The 23,770-nt window shown below is 41.2% G+C and overlaps 1 protein-coding gene across 1 annotated transcript in view; it reads left to right on the top strand.

Moving 5' to 3' along the window:
• The window catches only part of ppm1lb (protein phosphatase, Mg2+/Mn2+ dependent, 1Lb), a 46,362-nt gene extending 22,920 nt beyond the window's left edge, over window positions 1-23,442 (top strand). Inside the window, exons 2-4 of the mRNA XM_028573008.1 lie at window positions 11,457-11,673; window positions 20,619-20,780; window positions 22,763-23,442. Coding sequence (XP_028428809.1) covers window positions 11,457-11,673; window positions 20,619-20,780; window positions 22,763-23,103 — 720 coding nt within the window. The 3' untranslated portion in view covers window positions 23,104-23,442. The remainder of the gene's footprint in view (window positions 1-11,456; window positions 11,674-20,618; window positions 20,781-22,762) is intronic.
• Window positions 23,443-23,770: the final 328 nt, after the last annotated feature.

The following is a 23,770-nucleotide window of genomic DNA, read 5'->3' as shown; positions in this document are numbered from 1 at the left end:
CTGCTATCTGGGGAAACACAAAAGGGAATTTTGTACTGAAAAGACTTTGTTTGAGTAATACAGACTGCTGAAGCCTCATGTTAACTTAAGCTAAACTTTGGGATACATGTTTGCACACAAAGGGGATTTTGATTTGGTCCTCTATTACTTACACTGCAATTGCATTAGGAAAGGATCTTTTCACAGGAAGTACAGACAGGAGGAATGATTTTTTTTTTTTCTCAATGTCATTATTTGGAGAGGCAAAAGGTGGAAATATTGACTTATTGTCCCGCCAGGTACTTTACACTTGGACCTCTCGAGCCAAGAAAAGATGCAGCAAAGGTCCCTAAAAAAGAATTATGAGTTTTATATACAGGGAACTTGTTTTTAAAAGGTCTCTGCAAATACAATAAGTGGTTTTCTGTGAACACTGAAAGACTGGAACGAAGTAAGAATACACAAAGGCAATTACAACAGAAAAACCGACAAGTGGAAAAACCAAGAAGACCGCATTTTTACTTTGCAAAGAGTTTTGCTGCTGATGAGTGTAATATAAATAAACTCCCTCAGGTTTGTCCTTTCCTGCAAAGCAAAAAGGGAGACTGACGACAAGGAAATGTCAGCAGTACCCCACACACAGAAATTGTGCAGGGGTGTGTATATAAATAGACCAGAGGTGGGTGTTTGAGTCTGAAGGACAAGTGAAATTCTAATAAATGCCAAAGGACAAGCCTATGGAGACGCCAAGCATTGACTATATTTTATTAGTGTAGTGTTTCAATCCTCTTCTCTTACTTCTAGCTATAGATCAGCACTTTCCCAATGTTTTTATTCAGAACCTATTGTTATGTGTTTCAGAAACGTTTAATAGTGCTGGCTCTGTCCTCAGCACAAGGACATCTGTGAGCTGATGGATATCTGAGAAGTGCTTAGCCAAACCCTCTGGGTCCTGAACACAATCAGTCATCATTCCAGTCTTACATCTGTTCATTTCAGAAAATTGCAAATGTGCAATAATTTAGTCTGCCTCCTGTCATAATTATCTGCGATAAGCATCAGACTAAAGTGTTTTTTAGCTAGGGTTTGGTATTATTCAGACCTTATCAGTTTACGGTCTAGTAACTTGTCAATATGAAAATATATTATTTCCACGGATTGCGACCATTGTAGTTTTTTTCCCGTATATTATTACCTTTTGAGTGCTGCAACCATCAATTATTTTCATTATAGATTATTCTGCTGATATTTATTTCAGCAAAGCAAGTAGCTGCAATTTTCCAGAGTTCAGAATGATGTCTTAAAATTGCTTGTTTAATCCTAACAGTCCACAACCTCAATGTATAGAACATAAACCAGAAAAATACTGCAAATCCTCATCCTATTTGAGAGGCTGGAATCAGCAGTGTAGGGCAGGAACTACTGATTATTTAGATTAGCAATAATCTGGAGATTATTTTCTCAATAAATTGATTATTTGTTTGGTCCGTGAAATCCCAAATCGCTGTTGTCGTATTGCTTGTTTTTTTCGGACCAACAGAAGATGTTTTCAACTAGGTTTTTGATGTTCGACTAATCCGAAAACTGCCTAATGGTTTCGGCTCTACCCTGATCAATGAACTAATGTCCCATAATATAATCAGAACAATGTCCTGATTCTGTTGTACGTTTAAGACAGATCGGGCTATCATTCTTGGTACACTGTATAATGGCTTGGCTTTCACTAAACAATCAATAATGCATTTCCCCTGCCTAAAAGACAGAGGCTCATCTGTGCAGTGGAAATGTTGACCCTGCAACTCCGTGACATTGCTCCATTTGTTTCTGCTTGCCCCCCCCCCCACCCCACCCCGCCAACCCCTCCTCCCCCCTTTCCAGCCAATATGATCAGAGTCTGTGGAAGAGGAGACTCGTGGGAAGTCTTTCTTTGCTCTGTAACAAAGTAGGAATGTGTAATGTGTATTTAGAATGATCACTTTGTTTCTTGCAGCAGTAGTAAATGCGTAGGAGTATGTACCGTTGTTGGTAGCTGTTGATGATAATAATACACTTACTGGGGGTGGAGGATGAGAAAGTGTCCAAAGCATAGTCTGTGCTGAAATTGCAACACGAAAACACCACCTTCTCAACATCGTGTTCAAGCATGTATACCCCCTAATCATGGCTGAATTGTTGCTTTGCAGGAAACCTCTTTTGAAATGAGCTATCTGTTTCTAAAAGTGACAGTATAATTGGATTTCTGTTGTTATCCAGACTTGTAAAAACCTCCATTGGTTGTTGCCGTCACTCATGGCTCCTTCTGGTAATATATATATATATACAGCCGTCGTTATTAATTCTCACAACATAGAAGTAATGAACGGACTCGTGCAGTAAAAGAAATCATCGTTATTCTGTGGAAAGCAAAAATATGAAATAAGCATATCAATAAAGCTTGAAAGTGAATGTGTGTGTGTGTGTGTGTGTGTGTGTGTGTGTGTGTGTGTGTGTGTGTGTGTGTGTGTGTGTGTGTGTGTGTGTGTGTGTGTGTGTGTGTGTGTGTGTGTGTGTGTGTGTGTGTGTGTGTGTGTGTGTGTGTGTGTGTGTGTGTGTGTGTGTGTGTGTCCGCCCGCACCTCCAAGAAATTATCACAATAAGAAGTGATTCCCTTTTTGTGTTTTTCTTTTTTTTCTCCTCATTTTTCACACCTGAGTGCACATCTTAAATGGTTTTATCACCTCTGCTCTCTTCCTCTCACCTCCTCCATTTCATTTTTTGTCTTCCATCTCTCTCTTTTCCCCTCACTGTGGTGTTTATGGCCCGTGCTGATTCTTTATTTGCCACCCCTCCACTCTGTGAGACAGGCATGTGACATGTGGAGCACCCAGGCCAAATGTAACTGTTTCTGTCTGTGACACACACAAACGCATGAATATTTGCACATGCACACACAGCACAAGGCTTTTCCTCTGCAATCCTCCTGCTACTCAGACCTCTGCAGATAAGGAATTACAGACTTTATGCTAATCTGTTGCCTAGTCAGTGATGGACGGTGCTAGAGAGTAAATGAACAATGGCCTCATCATTGTCTTCCATGTCAATGTAACAGCCGTTAAAAAAACATTGTTTGCAGTTATTCTGTTGCTAAACTAGCTCGCTAGTTCGCCGTGAAGCTATTAAACGTCATGTCTTCATAGTAGATTTGACGCTAGCTAATGAGTTGTTAATCTATACTTATTTTGTCTAACTGATGCAATAGTGTCATATACTGTATATTCACGACTCGCAACAACATAAGTATAACCAGCATGACATTGGCGGAGGGTGAGGTCAAAGAGAGCCAAAGCATGATGGTTGATATTAAAGAAACTTACTAACATTTTGTGAAATACACCGGTTTTATGCAGTTGGCATCAATTTCATCTCTATGTGGCCAGGACAGTTTAGGACTTGCTTAGCCTAGCTTAGCACAATGACAGGAGTCTCTGTTGAGTAAAAACATATTTTATTAAAAATAAAGTGAAAATATCCATTTTATTTTCAAAATTTAGTGAAAAGTGAACTTTTTTTGGTTCCTCAAGACTTTGCGATGCAGTTGAAAGCTCTGGGAAAAGCTTAAGTGAAGATAGTTTTGTCAAAGCTTAAACATGTCTGCTTTTCACTAAATTATAATTGGGTTTTTTTAAGTTCGAAGGCACAGAGCCTATGCTGAATTACTGAGCTCCTCAGCCAATGTCCAAAATACTGGTACATACATTTCTTTCAAAATGTCTCGCTCAATACATATTTGACACAGATTTAAAGGTCCCATGGTTAGAAAATTTCACTTTGAGGGTTTTTTAACATTAATATGCGTTCGCCCAGCCTGCCTATGGTCTCCCAGTTGCTAGAAATGGCGATGGGTGTAAACCGAGCCCTGGGTATCCTGCTCTGCCTTTGAGAAAATGAAAGCTCAGATGAGCCGATCTGGAATCTTGCTCCTTATGAGGTCATAAGGAGCAAGTTTACCTCCCCTTTCTCTGCTTTGCCCGCCCAGAGAATTTGGCCCACCCATGAGAGAGAATCATGGCTTTCAAACGAGCAAAGGGGCAGTTGGTCAAGGCCACCCCCCCCCCTCTCTCCTCAATAGCTACAGACACAGAAATGGCACATACTAAGGAAAGTTTATTGTGTGACTGGCTCTAGTGGCTGTAATTCTGCACCATGGCTGAATTTTGGGAAAGAGACTTCAGATACAGTATTAGGGGACCACTAAGGTCTATATAAAAGCATCCAAAGAGCACCATGTCATGGGACCTTTTAAGGGATTCTTATCCAAAATGTGTACTGTATGTTAAAAGAATTAATATCAGCCAATATATGGTTACCTTATTTACCTGAGATATCAATATCCGTATCATCAGCAAATATCCAGTATCGGTCAGGCTGTAATACAAGAAGCTCAAATCCCTGCATGCTCCAGCAGTTATGTGAATCACGTTCTGGCACCACAGAGCATTGGAAGTGATGCTGAGCCTCCTTTCCATAAACTAAACGGCAGTCTATTATTGAGTCAGTGTCCAGGCCGTAGACACCGACAGGGTGCTCTTACTACGAGCTTAGGCTGCAGGAAGCTATGGATCAACCAGACGGCCTCTTTATAATAGACTGTTTAGGTTTAATATGAGTTTTCACCTCCTCTAATGGACCTGGCTGTCGCAGGAAGGACACTTCCACACATTGCGAGTGGAAAAGCAGACTGATGGCTCGGAGTCTCTTCACTGCCTGAATGTGAATCAACTCCGTAATAGTTCCTTTCACTTTATGAATAAAGTGTGTGTGTGTGTGTGTGTGTGTGTGTGTGTGTGTGTGTGTGTGTGTGTGTGTGTGTGTGTGTGTGTGTGTGTGTGTGTGTGTGTGTGTGTGTGTGTGTGTGTGTGTGTGTGTGTGTGTGTGTGTGTGTGTGTGTGTGTGTGTGTGTGTGTGGCGGTAGATTTGGAGTCGCTAGACGGTCACCTTTGCTGTAAAAACTGCTTTATTGGCAATTGAATGAGCCAACAACCTGCGGTCTGTTGTCCTCGGGGGCAGGTCTTTGTGTGCTAATGCAAGTTTTAGGAGACTTTGAATGAGATGTCTGCTGAGGTGGGGCAGTCGGAGGCTTTGGCAGCCGGAAACCATGGTCACCAGATGTTCTTATCATCCGAGTCTTACACCTCTCATTCTTTCACAGTCAGAGAGAGAGAGAAAAGAGACTGGGCTGTCTCTGGTTCTGCCAAGAGGCAGTATTTCCTCTCACTTTCTCTCTCTGTCTCTCTTTGTCTGTCTGTCTCTCTCTCTGAAGGCACTGAAGCATTTCCTGCCACTTTTAATGGACTTCTATTCAACTGATTCCTGATTTTTAGCTCTACCTTTCACTTCTGAAGTCCTTATTCACTTTATAGAAGTCATTTAGTTCATTTACCGTCAGCCATGCAGCACAGTGTTGGCCATTACTCATACCCTCTGAGACATGGCTGGTATTTGAATATGAATGTTGCTCAGAGCTTGATGTGGTGATGTGTGCTTGTGTGTGTTAGCAACTAAAGGAGATTTCACACTGTTCACACAGTACCACCACTGTCGCTCCGCCCCAGCCCTCCATCCCTGAGCCCATCTGTGCTCAGAATGTTTGTTGTGGTTTTTGGTGAGATTTAAGAGCTGGGAGAGTGAAATAGTTTTGGGAAGCCTGGGTAAAATCTGTATGTTTGGGCGCAAGGGGGTGTTTTCAAGGCCACACAATCACTTCCACTCTGGCTTCAGGCTCCCACTGCAGTAAGTAAGTGAATCATAATACTTCGTCTTACAATAATTTTTCTAAAAACAAGTGAACCAAATCAACAAATTGTTTTCCAGTGTTGCTGCACCTGTTAGAGGACTATTGTAGAAATACTTTAAAACCACAGAATAAGTCAGGTGAATCCACTACTATCATAAAAAATTACACTTCATTTGAGAAAATGTACATAAATTTGTTGCTTTATTTACAGGTGACAGTGCACATTATTCACCTTTTTTAGAAATGTAGGTTGGCTCAACATGTAATTCGTACTCTCAACCAGATAAAATACAAAAACAAATTGGATAAAATGGCCATGCAGTTGGCTGGATGATTTCTTTAATACAAGAAAACTACAATCTCAAAACTTTAATAATCAAAAGAACAGATACAGTTACAGTGCCATTTTACGAACACACACACACACACACACACACACACACACAAACACACACACACACAAACACACACACACACACACACACGCACACACACATGCTCCCGCTCACTCACAATCTGTATTTGGCATAGACTTGACACATGCAAAGCTCAGGTGTGAAATAATTAAATCCAGGCTCATACTTACTCTGCCCTGTGGACAGCCTGAGCTCTGCAATGTCATCCTGAGGAGAAACATACTACACCTCTGCAGTGCGCAGCATGTGTTTTCTATACAGCACTAGCCCGTTTCCCTGTTCTATCTATTTGTTTCCTGGTTAACTTAAAGTAAAGCCAAATAATAACCTTGCTGTCCAGAGCATTAACCACATAGCAGTTTATAGTCTATGCGTAATATACTGGGAGTAGAAAATTGTAGAATGGCAAATATCATCTCCTCAGAGATTGCTCTGGTGATTTATAATTCCAAACTTGTGAATTAGAAATCCAAACGACAAAGAAATATTTTGAAATGCTCTCTTTCTCCAGACTCCCTCTTCTCGAGTATCTGCTGATTTCTCTGTATTTCACAGCTCTGAGGGGTTTCTCACTTATCTTAAACTGGAGGGACTGTCTCTCTCTTTCTCTTTCTTTAATGATGTGCTTGAGTGATGCTAATGAATGGTTCTTACACTCCTCCTCAGTCTCTCCCCTCTCTGTTCACTTTTCTTCTTCTCTCCATCTGCCTGCTTGATCTGTCGGAGAGACCACAGAAAGAGATTTTTCTACTTCGGTTATGAAACTCCCTCAGGGTGATTCTAGTGGAAAGCTTGGATGACTTTCCTCATTTTTGCCGGCATGGCAGCGTGATAGATGGAAGTGTTTAAAAGGCTTGACTATTTCTGTGGGCTGTCCATCTGAGTGACTCACAGTTAGCAGTCAGGAGGGAGTGTTTGGGTACATGATAGAAAGGGTGAAAGTGTGTAGGTGGCCCTGTTGAGATAGGAAGGTGTGTGGGTTTATGTACTTACTATGTATGTGCTTACAAGCCTTCGTGCCATCATGTGTGGTGCGAGTGAAGTGCGGTGTGAAGGAGAGCCCAATGTGACGCTCTGCACAGCCATGACTGATTGCACTCTGAGCAAACTCTCCCGTGTTGGGTTACGTGCTTTTCTGTAATAAGGTTTGATAGTTTGCTCATAGTGATAATTATAACCCAATTCTGCAGTTCCCCTCAGCTCCACTGAGCGTTTTCAGCTGTCTTTTGTTTTTTGCAGCCACCAACTTTGTTTTTGATTAATTCTTACTTCTGTTGACAGCATAGTTTTGAACTGCAGAAGAAATATATTTTAAGTGAAAAAGCTCTAAAGCACAGCACCAAACAGCAGACCGACAAAGCTACAAACTACTGTATCTGACGAACATTGTGGAACTTAAAAAAACTAATAGATGTTGCCCTCAGGAAATCAGTGAGTAAGTATTAAAGGAACACGTACACACCGGGACGAATATTGGCGCGCGTTATTCGCCAGCGTTTTTCAATGCGTTTTTTGTGTTCAACCCCAAGCGGTTTTCGCTGACGATGAGCCGAGTGAACATGCAAATTTATTCCCTGACATTAGATGGCGCTTAATGTAAAACAGAAATACCCCGGTACACAAGGTGGCGATTGTCAAACGTTTGTGGGAAAAAGTTACAAGCCTATGTACATGAAAGACAATTAAGTGAACTGAAACTCACCAACAAGGCCCATTTGCTCTGCAATACCACTCCATAGAAGTTCTCTTTTGTCAAGATTTTTGTAGTCGCTGTCACGTTTGTCATAAAGTGCTTTATGTTCCGACACCAACGAGACGAGCAGCTCTACGTTCATCTTGCCTGGCATCTTCCTCGTCTTATTTCTTCCCGGCAGTGTAGGCGCTACTTGGCGTATATCTTCTTCGCCGTTACGTATGTGTGCTCGGCAAGACCGTTTTGTGTGTTGAGCGCACCCAAGTTGTGTTTTACTGTAACTTCAGAAACTCCAGACACGTGAGCAAAAGCGGCAATCTCATTGGTCGGATAGTTTTTGACGCGGCGCGTCAAACCAAAAAAACGAACCCGAGGCGTTTTTAAAAAAATGACGCTTTTACGCGAGGCGTTTTTCGCGTCGGTGTGCACACTCACATTGGCGCCCTTTGTTTAGTCACGAGGCGTTAAACGTCGCGAAATTCGTCCCGGTGTGAACAGGCCTTTAGACTTAGACCGTTAAATCATCTTGCAAAATGGCTTCAAGTGGGGGAAAAAAGCCTACGAATAGGCATTTTGACCACTAGAAGCGCTATAAACCACAGTTTTTAACGACTAGGTTTTCGTTTTGTTTGGACCGTGCACGAGGACGTACATTCAAGCACACAGATGGCGAAATTCACAACCCCCTGTTGGTTTCACACTTATTTTGCTGATCGATGGCGGTAACGCCCCAACAAATGTAGCAGAGCACCAACAAAGGCAGGAAAGAGGACTGCCAGCAAGCAAACACGGTAAACGAAGAATGATTTGAACTCCTAAATAAAATCTGCTTTGCAAATGCACTCAACATGTTTCTCAGACCTCAAGGGTACACACAGTGTGTTTTGGTGACTTACACTGAATGTAAATACAACTTTTTGTTGTGTCTGTCTTTCATCACACTTTCAGTCTTTTTAGTTTCAGATCTGTAGTTTCTTTACTGCTGTGCATTGGAGCGTTTAGGAATTTTAGTTCTTAACCTCTTAACCTGCTTTGACCGCTTTCTGTCTCTTTCAGCTAGAATAACTCTCCCATTAAACAGCCCTGTATAACCCATTTATTCTGGTTCTGCTCTCTCATCCTTTAGCTCTTCCTACATTCCTGCGTTGTGCTCCTATGCCAACTGCTAATCTCATCCCCCATTATGTTCCATCCGGTATTACTATCCTTGATCCATGCCATCTTGTCTTCATCCCTCTATCTCACAGTCTTCATCCCCATCCATCCCTGCTCTCTGTCCCTCATCCTTCCATCCCTCATTTCATCCTCTAAGCCGGTGCAGAGGCTGCAGCCAAGGTGTTCGATGTGTCGATCTGGTTAGCCAGCAGGTTAGATTGTCAGATAATCAAGACTTAGCCCTCACTTCCCATTCTGTCAAGGCTGTCTGCTGTTGTTCCCAAGCTGAGACACACATGCAGTCACAAAGACGGATTGCAGTCAAATGGTCGGAAGGAATTTAGCTAGAAAAAGTTTTTGTCCCCAGTGCTTTGAGAAGGACTCACAGGCAAACAATTAAACTGCTCGGTAATTGGCACAGTAATAACCCAAGCAGGCAAAAGTCTTCTTGTTCTATTAATGATCTTAAAATTGGTCCATGACTCCGGCTTTCTGCATGGTAACTGCAGGATGAAGGTATGTCGAGAGACAAGAGAAAGGAGTCCGTCAGAAAGATCCATGGTGATTTTGGACTGAACATCATTGTGAAAGCAGACAAAAGGGACTTTGGGAAATGGAAAATTGGAAGCGTTTGGGTTTCATTGGAGAAGATAGGGGAAGAGTGCCGGAGCTTGCAGAGGAATGCTTAAATAACACTGAAAAGATATATCAAGAGAGGAATAGTTGAGTTGTTTTCATGTGTAGAGAAGAAGCAGAGGAGGCAGGGTTATCTGAGTCCTTGAAAGTAATTTCCCTGTGCAGGTTGAGATATAGATAGACAGAAGAAGGTATAGAGAGGAGAAAGAGAGCTAAATGAGGACACTGTGAGCACTTGAGACATATGGTTAATCTATGGGTCTCTGTCATATGACCTCAATCAGTATGCGGCAGGAAATTGAAAACCTTTTTCAGTCCTGCTGTCTTGACTTGCTCATTCTCTTTTCTTAATCCAGTGCTTTTTAATTACTGCTTTTTACAAGCTCAAGCCATGTAAGGAATATGAGCTATATGGATGCTGCAGATCAGTAGCAAGTCAGCACAATATTGCAACATCTGTACCCTGAACTTTTTGAACTTTATGACCTCGGACTGGCTTGTCTTCCCTGTTTGGCACTGAGCCAGAGGCATTATTTGCTCTGAAACGGCGGTGGGAATGTGTGAGAAAAGGTTTAGTCTGTGTTATTCGTAGAATAGAATTGATAGAGGTGAGGATACGGTTTCCCTGGCTCAGCTCTATCCCACAGCGGGGTGTGAGTGTGAGCTTGTGTGCGTTTGATTGGCGATGCACTTTTTCATTCTTTATCTCTGTTTATCTGTGATTCCAGAGGGCCTTTGGCTTTTTTTTATATGTAACCTGAAGGCCACTATAGGTTCTATTACACGCTTGGAAAGGTAGGGTGAGCGGAGGGGTAGGTTGGTTACACTCTGCAACATAGTTGATATCTTAAAGTGCTCATATTATGAAAAAATCACTTTTTCCGGGATTTGGGGTGTTATTTTGTGCTTCCACATGCATATAAACTTGGGGAAAAAAACAACATCCATGCTGTTTTGAGTGAGATACGGGTTTCTGAATGTGTCCTACCTGCAGTCTCCAGGTGAGCTGTTCAAAATCGGCACGGCTTTTTACGTCAATAGCCGAAACGAGGTGGCTAACCGTAGCATGCTAGCTCGTTCTTAATGGCAAAACACTGCTACAACATTTACATGTCTCTGTTCTGCAGCTATTCCACGCAAAGTTTTAAGTGTGCCGTCGTTTAGAAGAAGTCTCCCGGCTAATCCTGCCTTGTACTACTGAAGTTGTGAAACAAACAACTAGATGAAGTGATCCTTACCTAGCTACTGCGCATGTGCGCCTGCCAACAAAGATGTTACAGCAGTGAGATATCTCACTCTGTAGCTAACAGAGACCTGAACACACAGGGTGAAAAGAGGATCTACAGCAATGTGCAGTACAACAAAATTTGGTGTTTTTTGAAAATTAAACTATGTACACCTATTCTGGTACAACCTCAAAATGCAAATATGAACCTGAAAATGAGCATAATGTGGCCACTTTAAAGTTCTATTTTTCTTTGAACAACCAACCAAAAGCCAAAAGTAGTCAGTTTACAGTCCTATAAAGCAGAATTTAGCAGTAAATTGTCATATTTGAAATGCTGAAACCAGGTAGTGCTCAGCATTTTTGTTTGTTAATGCATTAAACGATTATTTAATTATCAAAATGATTGCTGATTAATTGTGAATGTATACCACTGCTTGGACATGGTCAGTTTAAAAGAAAAAGACACTCATCAATGTGTAGCTCCGAATATATTTGTTTACCCATCTGATAGTTGTTTTTGACCAAATCTGCAGCCCTCTAACTCTTCTTCTGTCTCCCTCTGCTCTCCATTATCAGGCTGCTGCTGACTTTGCCAAGGCCCACCTGCCTGAGGCGCTACGCCAGCAGCTACTGACCTACGAACGGGAGAGAGAGCGAGACCGAGAAAAAGACAAGGAGAAAGATGAAAAAAAGGAGAGGGGCGGCTCGTCCTATCCTTCCATACTGGAGCAGCAGATCCTGAATTTGGACAGAGAAATGCTGGACAAGCTCTCAGCCACTTACAATGAAGCAGGTGTGTGTGTGTGTGTGTGTGTGTGTGTGTGTGTGTGTGTGTGTGTGTGTGTGTGTGTGTGTGTGTGTGTGTGTGTGTGTGTGTGTGTGTGTGTGTGTGTGTGTGTGTGTGTGTGTGTGTGTGTGTGTGTGTGTGTTGTGTGTGTGTGTGTGTGTGTTGTGTTTGTGATATGTGTGTTTGGTTCTAATATATGTGTGTATGGAAAAAACAATTTGGGGATATTTTTCCTGCAGTGGGTTTGTCTTTCTGGATGCTACACTGGTTCATTCATTAGCAGTGATCTAAATGTGTGCATACAGTTTATCAGCTTGAATGTGTGACCACAATAGAGTGCAGAGGCCACATACAGATGGATTTTAAAGTGCTCATATTATGCTTTTTGGCTTTTGTCCCTTTCCTTTATTGTGTTGTATATCTTTTTTTATGCACGTAATAGGTTTACAAAGTGAAAAAGCCCAAAGTCCACCCCAAAGGGACTTACCATCTCCAACAGAAAACACTGTTCCCAAACTGATCTACTGTAGTCCAGCCTTTACTTTAGAGACAAACGTGCGTCACTTTGTAACACACGTTATAATGCTCGCCTAGCTGCTAGTGTGGCACGCCCTCATACTCTGCTTCTGATTAGCTAGCAGTGCTTACCTAGCTACTGCACATGTGTGACTCCCAACAAAGATAGGAACAGAAGTGAGTTGTCTCACTCTGTAGCTAAAACAGAGAGCTCAACACACAGGGTGAAAAGAGGAGCTGCAGCAATGTGCAGAACAACAAAAATATGATTAAACCATGTAAACCTATTCTGGTACAACCTCTAAATACAATTATGAACCTAAAAATGGGCATAATATGAGCACTTTAACCAAAAATGTTAAGTCCAGGGAAATGTTTTTTAAATATCCCCTATAAAGCTGCACGCAAACAATTATTGTCTACTCTACTGTTTCAGTTGACTGTTGTTGAATAGTGACTGTCAGCAGCCCCAGGCCTTGCTTATTCAGCTGTTTAAATACAAGCTGATCTTCACAAGGCTTGTAGTAATTATCTCTGGAGAGAGGCAGGGAGGGAGGGGTGACACCAGAGAGAGAGAGAGTGATGGATGGAAAGAGGTAAGAGAAGGGTCAGAGGGAAGGAGGACATTTTGCTGGTAAGAGCTATACAGTAGAAAGAGATAGGAGACCTGTGCAAAATGGCTAAATGAAGGCATGGCAATTCAAGAGAAGGGCAAGGAAAGCCAGGAAAGGGACAAACTGAAAGAGGAGCGTTGAAAGGGTGAGGAGAATGAGATCATGGATACAAAGGGTGATGAAAAAGTCTGATCTGAATGAACCAAAACATACTTTTTGTGAAGGAAGGGAGGAAGAGAACAAAAAGTCCCACAGCAGAATCATACAGTGCGATTCATTCATTAACATATCGGTTGTAGATTCCATGACAGCCTTGTTTTTTAATTTGTTTTTTCAACTACCGCCTCTGTCAATTTAACAGCTATACTAAAGGGAGAAAGTAGAGGAGGCCTAGACAAAGACCATGTATTATTTATTCATCTTTTTATTTATTTTTTCCTACGGCAGAAACATTATTGGTTCATTGACCATGCAAGGGAGAGAGTTGAATTACAGATTATAAGATGATTACATGGACTAAGTGTGTGTAACATGCTGCAACCTCAAGAATTCAGCGTTCCTGTGGGAAGGTCACTTTTTCCTTCCTGTGCCTCGGATTAAACTACCTCTCTCAGCTGAGTGAGAAGCAGCATAAAGACGGGAGAAATGGAGACGCTGTGAAAAGGTTTTGGTTTTACGGAGTAACTAATGACAGAGATGCGTTGTCATTCCTTGAAGGGAAATTTCCACTTCCAAACTATCTGGGTTTTGCGGATAGATTTTGATTGATTTATTATCATCGTATAGATAACGGTAACAACGTTCTACTCGCTGAGTTAATTGCTGAGATTCTTTGAACACAGAAACACTACGACTAGAAGTCAAATGGGGCGCCTGAGCAGTGTGCAGCCAAAATGACAACGTGCACAGACGGCTGACGTCACTCACGTGTAAGTTGTTGCTGGGGCCATTAGTATGAAAGGGCCATTGAGAATGCCTCACATACTCTAAACAATGGGTCATATGATACACTGATTGTTAAGAGAACTAAAGGTCTGGGACTCTGGAGCGCCCAGTCTGGAGGCAACAGCTGATTATTACCAGACAGAATATACGCTGCAGCTGCGCGCTCACCTGCTCTTAACCTTTTCATCCTCTTTTATAGTTTATGAGCTCTTAAGCTACGTGACCTGTTGTATCCAGGCCCCGAAGATCTGTCCATATCTTTTTCTTATCCCTCTATATGTCTGTCTTCCTGTTTTTTGAACAGCGCAACTAGGAAGGACTGACACTGAGCTTATAGATACATTTACAGTCCAGCTCCATTACAATGAAAATGCTCCCTTGATGTCTGATCCAAGCATTAGACAGCCAGGGATTGAATTTGCTGCATTATTTGTCCTATCAATCTTGTCAGCGTCGCAGGGGGTGGGGGGGATCTGCTGATTAAGTGATTTCTGTCGCAATCAGGGCCTAAATTAAGATGGCAGGGGAGGAAGAGAGTGGGAAAGAGAGACAGTCTCAATTCAGGTCCCAGTACCCAGGACAACAGCATATCCGATTTATACCCCCTGTTCATTCATCCCTCCATTGTTTATCAGCCAACAAAAGCACTTGAAAGAAAGATAAGGGAGATGGGACTTTGATGGAACGGCCAGGAGCTTAAAGTCTATTATGGAAACAGTCTTCTTAATGTTGTGTGGTATTCTGTTAGTACTAACCTTTATGTAGCTGTGTGGCATGTCTCTCAGCACAGGTTTGCACCGCAAAGGCACACAACAGTGTCCATTAGTGGATTAGCTCAATAGTTAGTTATTGTTGCAAGCAGCAATGTAAAGCGATAGGAACGGTAAATGGTCAGCATTTATATAGCTCTTCTCCATCTTACCGGACAAAAACGCTTTACAATTTTCCCCTCGTTCACCCATTCACACACACATTCATACACCAATGGTGACGGAGCTGCCATGTAATGCGCTGGCCTGCAAACGGGAGCAACTTGGGGTTCAGTGTCTTGCTCAACGACATTTTATATACCATAAATAAACCAAACCAAAACTTCGACATGGGACAGGAGCGACCCGCTCTACCTCCTGAGCCATCCGCCCGACCCTGGTTACGATTAGGACATTTTTTAGATTAGTTCATGGTAATATGTGCAAGGATAAATTGGGAAGAACATTTTTATCCTCTATCTTTCGGAAGAGAAAAATATAGCTCTAAAAATGCAATATCTTTTTTAAAGCAGGAATTAAACATACTATATACTGTATTTGTTGACTGCATTATGAAGTGCTTTATATTTTAAAGACGGGTGATAGAAAACAGTGAGTGGCGACTGAGCCATCTTAACACACACAGCAACATGAACACACAGCATATTTTCAATGTGAAGGAGGCAAAAGGCTGAGCTCCCAGAAAGCAGAACCTTTTAGAAACCAAATATCTGCACACACAAAAAAGAAGTGCAGCTTAAATCTGTTAAATACCGTTTTAGATTTAGTTTTTGCTTCTCTAAGCTTTGTATTTGTTTGCTATTAGGATTATTTTTAGCTTAATTTTAACGATGTTAGTGGTTTTGGTTGCATTTTTCTGCTCTGACTCCAATGGTGTTAATCTTTGTTTGAACTGTTGTTTTTCTCTGTTAAACATCTGATTACTTAAAAAAATGAGAAGAAAAAAGAAGAAGCTTTTTACATTCCATTCCCCTTTAACTAAATGTTTGTTCACACCAAGTATGTTTGCAGCAGTTTGTTCAAACTTGTTTCCTCCTTTATTTCATTTTCTTTGTCCAGCAGAGAGCCACACCATTTGAACTGGGATGGCACCAAATAGTGCCATATAGACACTAGTCTTACAGCCCCAGTTATGTATACTGTGAATGTTTTTGTACTGTATTTCTTTGTGACATTAATTGTTATTTGCCATATTAACTATGGTGGAGGTGGAGAGGCCACAACAATTCTTTACTCACTTTGTCTCATTCATTTGACCGTAGTAAAATGATTTAAATAGATGCCATTGATTCACCTTTGGAAATGAAGCTACAGCAACATGATAAAAAAATACCTACAGGTACTAGTGAAGCTAGAGTACTAAGGACTTGTGACTCTACCAAGTAATTTTATCATAATAAGACAAAACACAAATGTCTGACTGAGACTGTGTTGTCCTCCTAAAATAGAGACAAAGCAACTGTTGGTGTTTTTTTTTTTAACCCAAGGTTTACTGCTCGCTGTCAATGTGGATATGATGAATTCACTGTATGTGGTTCACTTTCTCACAGCGCTGTGTCAAAGAATAGGTTCCAATAAGGTGTTTCTGACAGCTGCTGTGTTATGGAAAAATAATGTATTCTTTTAACATTAAAGCATGTAAAGATGTTCTAGCAGAAACCCAAAATGTGTATATGAACCTGAAAATGAGCACAATATGGAATATATAAAGAATGTGTATGTGTACAATAAAGAATAGAAAATGGATCAAACTTTAAATAGCTATTAGCAGTCAATACAAAAAGTGCCTCAATCATAGTGATACTGATCCATGCATATCGGATCAGTTTGGGTCCTGTTTTACAGTATAAGGGCCCAAATGATAAAGCCTTTGGCAAGACTATGGCATAGACCTATAGATAGACAACATGGAAGTGTGTTATCTGCAGAATACAAAAAGACAAAATGCTTCCTGGAATAAAGTTCAATGAAAGAAGACACAAAAAGATAAAAATAATATCCCATTTTTTGAAAGGTTTATTAATGTGCAGTATAGACAAACGTGCACTGGGAAATGTGTAACCTAGGTACATGAACATAATAATGATTAAACATTTGACCAAACCGGTTAGACAGGTTCTGACATCTGAGATATGACCGTTATTGTTATATAACCCAGCTCATCATTGCAGGGGTTTTTAGCAGCTGACTTTAACATTTCCAATATCTGAGTTTTCTGAGCTCACCAAGGAGACTTCTTTTTATATTTTTTTATTTTTTTTTAAAGCGGTTCTTGCTCACTGCATGACTGCAGATACATTAGATAATGATGTTTTTCATGTTGATGAGTTATCTTCTTAAGCCACATCCAAGCCTGCAAGTTTGATGTTGTGGTCCGACTGTCTGACCTCCGCATGAAAAACTCAGTGATTACATTCAAGAATTTTGTTTTTAAAGTTGTTTAAGTGTAAGGAATCCGTGCACGGAGCTTTGTATTCTTCTGCGCCCAGTTGGTTGTGTGAAGAGGAAGTAGATTGGTTATCTTATTTGGGAACTCTACCCACTTACAGGTCTTAAGGAATACTACTGAATATGTGGGGGGAAAAAAGTTCTAAAGCAAAGTAAGCAGCAAGTTTGAAAAAGTAACGTAGTTAGAAAGAAGTGAGCTTACCAGACCTCTGTAGCCTGCTCCTCATCTGGCTAGCGGCTCGAGGTTACATTAGCCACTACTAACATAACACAGCTGTATCTCACACTGAACTGTCAGTGGTCAGGTTGCACTATGGGTAATGTAGGCACAAGGTTTTGACAAAGAAGGAAAATTGTGGAATAAAACGGACCGAATCTCTGGTTCTGCCTTGCATAATTAGAGGAGATACTTAGATCCATTGGCTTGTCAAATCATGTGCTTTGCCCAGATATGACCTGAAAGTCAATGCAGTCTATGATAAATTATCTACTATCTATTTTGTATCATGAGAATTATAAGAGGAAGAAGAAACACTCTGGCGAAATAATTGGTTCAAATGTAGACAGGAGCCCAAAGCAAAATCCCACATAGGACTTCAAAAAGGCTGAGGCTGGCCCAGAGGCAGCTAGTTATTTAGGATAGAAAGGAATGAATGGATAAAAACAATACATTATAGAAAGCAGAGTTTGCCTAAAGCTTCATAGTGACATATGCATATTCAGAGTGCTGCGCAGACTTTTTAAAGCAGTTTAAAATGAGACTCTGGAACAAACTTCCCATTCATATTAGGTCCTTCTCTTCTGCCGAGATCTTGAAGTCTCGTCTTAAAACACATTTTTATTCTTCGGAGTATGATTTTAGTTAGTTATTTGTATAGCAGTGTGGTGTTTGTATGATGTTCATTGTGTCTATATTTTTATTGTCTTTCTTTGTTTTTATTACATAATATAACTTTGCACAGCACTTTGTTCAGCCTAGGTTGGTTTCAAATGTGCTCTATAAATAAATTGACTTGACTTATGCAGTACAAAATGCTAAATGTAGCATTGCTATAAATGTTAACAGTGCAAGTACAGGGATGGAAAAATCATGTTGTGGGTGGACTAATAGGCAGGTATTGTTTTTAAATTTTTTTTTTTAGGAAGGCTTTGAGAAAATGAGCTGGGGTGAACAGGGTGGTGGCAGTCCTGCACTTTCATTTTTCACCTACAATGCCATGCAGCTCAGTTAAGAACATAAATCCACGTCTGGTGCTATATGGACACTTAATAGTCTTTGCTGACTCGGTGCAATGATACAAATTGGAGTGTGAGACTAACTGGGGCTGAGATGCTAATTGTATTGGAGTTTGGAAGGTATTTCAGGCCAAGCTAAGCCAATGATTAGCATGAGCACAGGGTGCATGCAGGCCATGGTGCCATTTTAATAGAGAATGCTGAACATGTACTTGGCATGGGTGGGCTAATTGGGGAATGGTGTGCTAGCAAGGAACCTCAGTCCTCGATCGCCATGGGACCTAGATAAGGATAATTAGCTGGACGGCATGGCACAGTGCAGTGGCAGCTATAGGCACGAGCATCAGGATTAGGGATGCATACAATGATGAAACTAATAGAAATGGATTTTTCCCACACTGTAAAAGATTTAGTAAGTTGTTTACAATTAGGTGGCATCAATATTCACTTCCATCTGAGCCTCGCTTCAGGATGGTGCTCTTTCTTGTAGTTATTTTCTCTCTCCTTTTTTTCTTACCCCAAGCTATTGGGAGTAAGACAGTCATTGTCCTGCTAAAAAGTAATCTCTTTTCTCTTACTTTCCTCATATCTCTCCCCTTATCTCCATCCCTCCTCAACTCTTACTCTTCACTTCATCTGCATCCATTTCTCCCTGTGTTACTGTACCTCTCTCTCTCCCATCTCATTCCCCACATACTGTTACTGCCTCAGGTGTAGGACCTATTTTATATATGTGTGGGACAGAGTAATTGTGATTTGAATGTGAGGACCCCTAATGAGTAACTGTAAACTGAATGCAGGGACCCTTCATGGGGAGATGGATTTATTTCATTCAGTTCAACGCTGAACACCTGAGACATATAAACTGTCAGTCAGTCAACAACACACCAAGATGTGGAACTTTAAAGGGAAGTCTCAAATGTTAGTAGGTCATCCACATTCTTGCGATGGCATTTAAACCAGCTTTATGTTAGTCTTTTCGCTACCCATTTTTTTATACTAAAATCCTGAGAATGTCTCAACTATATGTCCCATTTTCCCATCTCTCTCTCTGTATACTCCTCCCCCCTCTCTGTCCGGGTGGTCCAGACCAGTAGGACCCCCTACTTTCTCCTCTCTTTTTTTTCCTCCCTCCTCCTGTTCTCTCCCCCTCTCTCTCTCTCTCTCTCTCTCTCTCTCTCTCTCCAGTTTTGTCTTTGCTCTGTGTGAGCAGATGGCCAAACAGGCAGATCTGTTCTTTCTCTACAGGACTTTGGATCTCACACAATAGGCCTCAGATTCTGAGTCCACACTCTGTTCTGCCTGGCTGGGAAGCTAAACAAAGAGGGGGAAGGAGGAGAAGAAATGAAAGTGTTTCAGAGAGTAGGACAAGGAAGAAAAGCTACTTCAAAGAGTGTTTGCAATGTTTGCCCATGATTCATGTGTTTCACTTCAGTGCAGGAGGGAAGGAGGCAATTGTTCTGAAGTTTTTAATTAGGTTGCTATATTTAGGGTTGGTAATATGACAAACCATACTGCGAGTTGATATAAATTTGTCAGCCTTCACATCATTTTTTAAGCAGGACTGTTTTGTGGCAAAGTTGGATTGTTTTAGCCATGCTAGCACCGTGGCTCTATGAAAGGGGAATGTCGGTCTCTCTTTGTTGGTCCAGACTGAAATATATCAATTATTGGATAGATTGCACTGAAATTTTATACAGACCTTCATGGGCCCCAGAGGATGAACCCTTATGACTTGGTGATCCCCTGACTTCTCCTCTAGCACCACCATGAGGTTGACATGTAATGTTTTCAGTGAAATGTCTCGACAACTATTGGATGGACTGCCATGAAATTTGGTTAAGACATTCTTGTCCCCCTCAGGATGAATTGTGATAACTTTGGTGATCCATCTGGTCGATTTAAATTGGCCATTCTTTTGGTTCATTACCAAATACCTGCAAAACTGTAGACCTCAGCCTCCGCTGTCCTGTGTGTTAAGTGCTAATTAGCGAATATTAGCATGCTAGCACACTAAAATAAGATGACAAACATGGTAAACCTGCCAAACATCAGCATGCTAGCATTGTTATTATGCGCTGTGTTACCATGCTGATGCTAGCATTTAGCCCCCTCTGTGCCTAAGCTGTAGGGCCAGTCTCTTGATGTATGATTTATAAATGTAATAAATAAATACTAATATTACTAATATTACCTTGATTTGACAGGTATTTGATTTGCTGGATGCCACAAACGTTCACACAGACATTCTTCTCTCGGTCTAGTTATTTTATTCGTGAATAGTTTCTATATATTTACTATATTACAAAAGATATTAGTAGAAAACAGCCCACTCCAATTTTGATCTCATCTACTTCCTTCTACCCCACCCTTCTCCCTCTCTATCTTTCTCTGTTGGCCTCTCTCCCCCAATCTGTTTCAGGTACTACGTGTCTGGTGGCACTGCTGTCTGATAAGGAGTTGACGGTGGCCAACGTTGGAGACTCGCGTGGAGTTCTTTGCGATAAAGACGGCAACGCCATTCCTCTGTCACATGACCACAAACCTTACCAGCTCAAAGAACGCAAGAGGATCAAGAAGGCTGGTGAGAAAACCGCTGCAGTCCGGACCGGTAGACTTTTTCTCAACTGATTCTGATCAGCAGAACAAGGCTTTAGTTCAAACTTGAGGCAACCATCACAACTTAGATTGTTGTCAGGAAAGCATTAAAAAAAGAAAAAGTTTTCTTACGATCAAAGCTAAGCACCATTATCCTTTCTTTCCACATCTTGTGTCTCTGTGCTCAGGCTGACATCAAACCCTAGTGACTGATAACACAATCTGCTCCTAAAGCAGCATGTTATCAAATGCAGCCAGACAGTGCACAGAATTTAAGGTGTATTTGAAGGCATAATTCTCCCATCGACCATATCCGCATACTCTCTGTGCTGAAAGGCGTTTGATGGCGGCTTGCCAGATAAGTCAGTGTGGTCGCTGTCAGGATAGCCCACCATCTCCATCTAATGGTCTGATTGGGTACTAAAAACCTTATACATTTAGTTTGCATTATGTTGCTGTTTACTTATTCATGTAACATGCTTGAAATTATGATACTACAGATGATTTCCCTCCTACTGTTTTTTATTTAGTGAAGGGGGCATCTAATGATTTAATCATAGATTCTCATATACAGGAACCACACTAGAATACTAATAAAGACTGCTTAAACAGTAGTCCTCTCATTATCTTGTTAACATGTTTGTCTCTGTGCGACACATTCTTATAAACACAGATACTCCAAAACAATTCTTGAAATAAACTTCAGAGCTACACCAAAGGCTCCATGGGAAGAGCTGATTATCTGTTTAGATTTTTGAGCACCTTGCTGCATACATTTACACATTAACGAGGGAAGCCTGATTTTGTTGACAGTGTTGTTGCTCCTAAATGCTAAAGAAATCAATGACAAAGGCACAATGACATCTTAATTCTAGAGTCACAGACTGCAACACCCAATTACAAAAGAGTCAAATCACAAACAATTCAAGGGGAATTTTCGAAGTCCTCGGACTGAAACATTGCATTTTCAATCAACCTAGTGCGGACTGTGCGGGAATGAAAATGAACTAAATAATTAAATCCATGAAGTGAAAATAACTACAAGCCATGTTACAGTATGTGAAGACAAATAAATAGAATCTTATGATAATGTGAGGGTAGAAAAGTTAGTTAGTTCCTTAGTTAATTAGTGCTTTATTTGGTTTCATTGCTGCCCTCCGCAGCTAACTGCTTAGGTTAATACCTCAATGAATAATGTCACTCTTGTTTCCAATTGCAATTTCTACATAACATTTCCCAACAATTATGTCAAAGCAGTTAACTAAAGAGGCAGCAGCTGCTAAAGTAGCTACTGTTGAGGACACAGAGGTCATGTCCTCTGCTTTTTCTGGGATTTGGGGGATTTAAGCTAACTAGCATTGGAAATAGAAAGATACACATAATGGGATTTTTCATAGCCTGAACTCTCAACCTCCAGTACTTTTTTTTTTTTTTTTTTTTTATTATTATTTTTTTTTTTTATCCTGGCTATGGCCTTGCTCATTAGGAACTAGGGAGGCATCCTGACGTAGTATGGAAGTTTTCATCTTATCATTTCCAGTACAGTTCCCTCATGGCAAATCTGTTGAAGCCACAGAGGGCTCACAGCTGTACTCGCAGGATGTGACATGATTTGAAATGTATCCAACATAAACGATTGCATTCCGTGAGCATGAATGCTGAGTGAAAACATGTCAATGGTACTGATCCATATTATTATTTACACTTTGATGTGAACACAGCACTCTCATAGTTGATAGAAATGAACAATAGAAATGCTGCCAGTTGGTTCACAGGAACAAAAATAATCGTACAGTTTAATGGCAGTAACATGAACAACAGCTGTTTTTCCTCTTTTCCTCTCACCTTTGTGTTCGTCTATCCTGCTTACTTCCTCACATTCCAGCACCTCCCCCCTCCACCTTGTATTTTACTTCCTGCTCCTTGTTTTATCCCTTTCCAACCATTTTTTTCTGTCTTCCTCCGCAGGTGGGTTCATCAGCTTCAACGGCTCGTGGCGTGTCCAGGGCATCTTGGCCATGTCTCGTTCTCTGGGCGATTACCCCCTGAAGAACCTCAACGTGGTTATTCCTGATCCTGACATCATGTCATTTGACCTGAACAAGCTGCAGCCGGAGTTCATGATCCTGGCGTCGGACGGCCTGTGGGACACCTTCAGCAACGAGGAGGCGGTTCGCTTCATCCGGGAACGACTGGGCGAGCCTCATTTTGGGGCCAAGAGCATCGTCCTCCAGTCCTTCTATCGCGGTTGCCCTGACAACATCACCGTCATGGTGGTCAAGTTTAAAGGCAAGCCCAGCGAGCAGTAGACCACCCGTCTACGACACACAGTATCTGTATCATGTTTGAATATAAGTAAGAATAAGATAGGCTTAAGATGAAAGATTTAAAAACTGAGCCTGCAACTTTTTGAGCGAGAACTATTTCTATCCCAGATATTTACAGAAGTTAGCCCACCGAAGCATCAAACCACGCCACATCCCCCTCCTTTTACTTTTACTGCTGAAAAAGTGACACTTCCGAAAACGTCTTTCATTTAGGCTTAGCAGTTTAATGCAAGCTGGGTCACTGTTATGCAAATAAACAGATTTAGAAGTGTGTGTGTGTGTGTGTGTGTGTGTGTGTGTGTGTGTGTGTGTGTGTGTGTGTGTGTGTGTGTGTGTGTGTGTGTGTGTGTGTGTGTGTGTGTGTGTGTGTGTGTGTGTGTGTGTGGTTGAGAGGAGAAACAGTGATAGATGTCACGTGAACGTTAACCTATTCATTGTCTACCTAGTAATGATAGATATTGTAGTATACAAGCTGACATGGACACGTCCACATTATTTCAAAGGTGGTGTCTTTCACTAAAAGTCTGTGTGACCACTAAGTTTTATAATTTTAGTTTCCTAACTTTGTGTTTCTGCATCATTTAATTGTAAACTGACGTCTACCGAGCGACTGCACTGAAAAGGTTATTTTTTTCCCCGGATCAAATAC

This window comes from Perca flavescens, chromosome 3, assembly GCF_004354835.1.
Source record: "Perca flavescens isolate YP-PL-M2 chromosome 3, PFLA_1.0, whole genome shotgun sequence".
NCBI lineage: Eukaryota > Metazoa > Chordata > Actinopteri > Perciformes > Percidae > Perca > Perca flavescens.
Note: the sequence above shows the minus strand (reverse complement) of the source record. Positions and strands in the feature narration are given on the sequence as shown.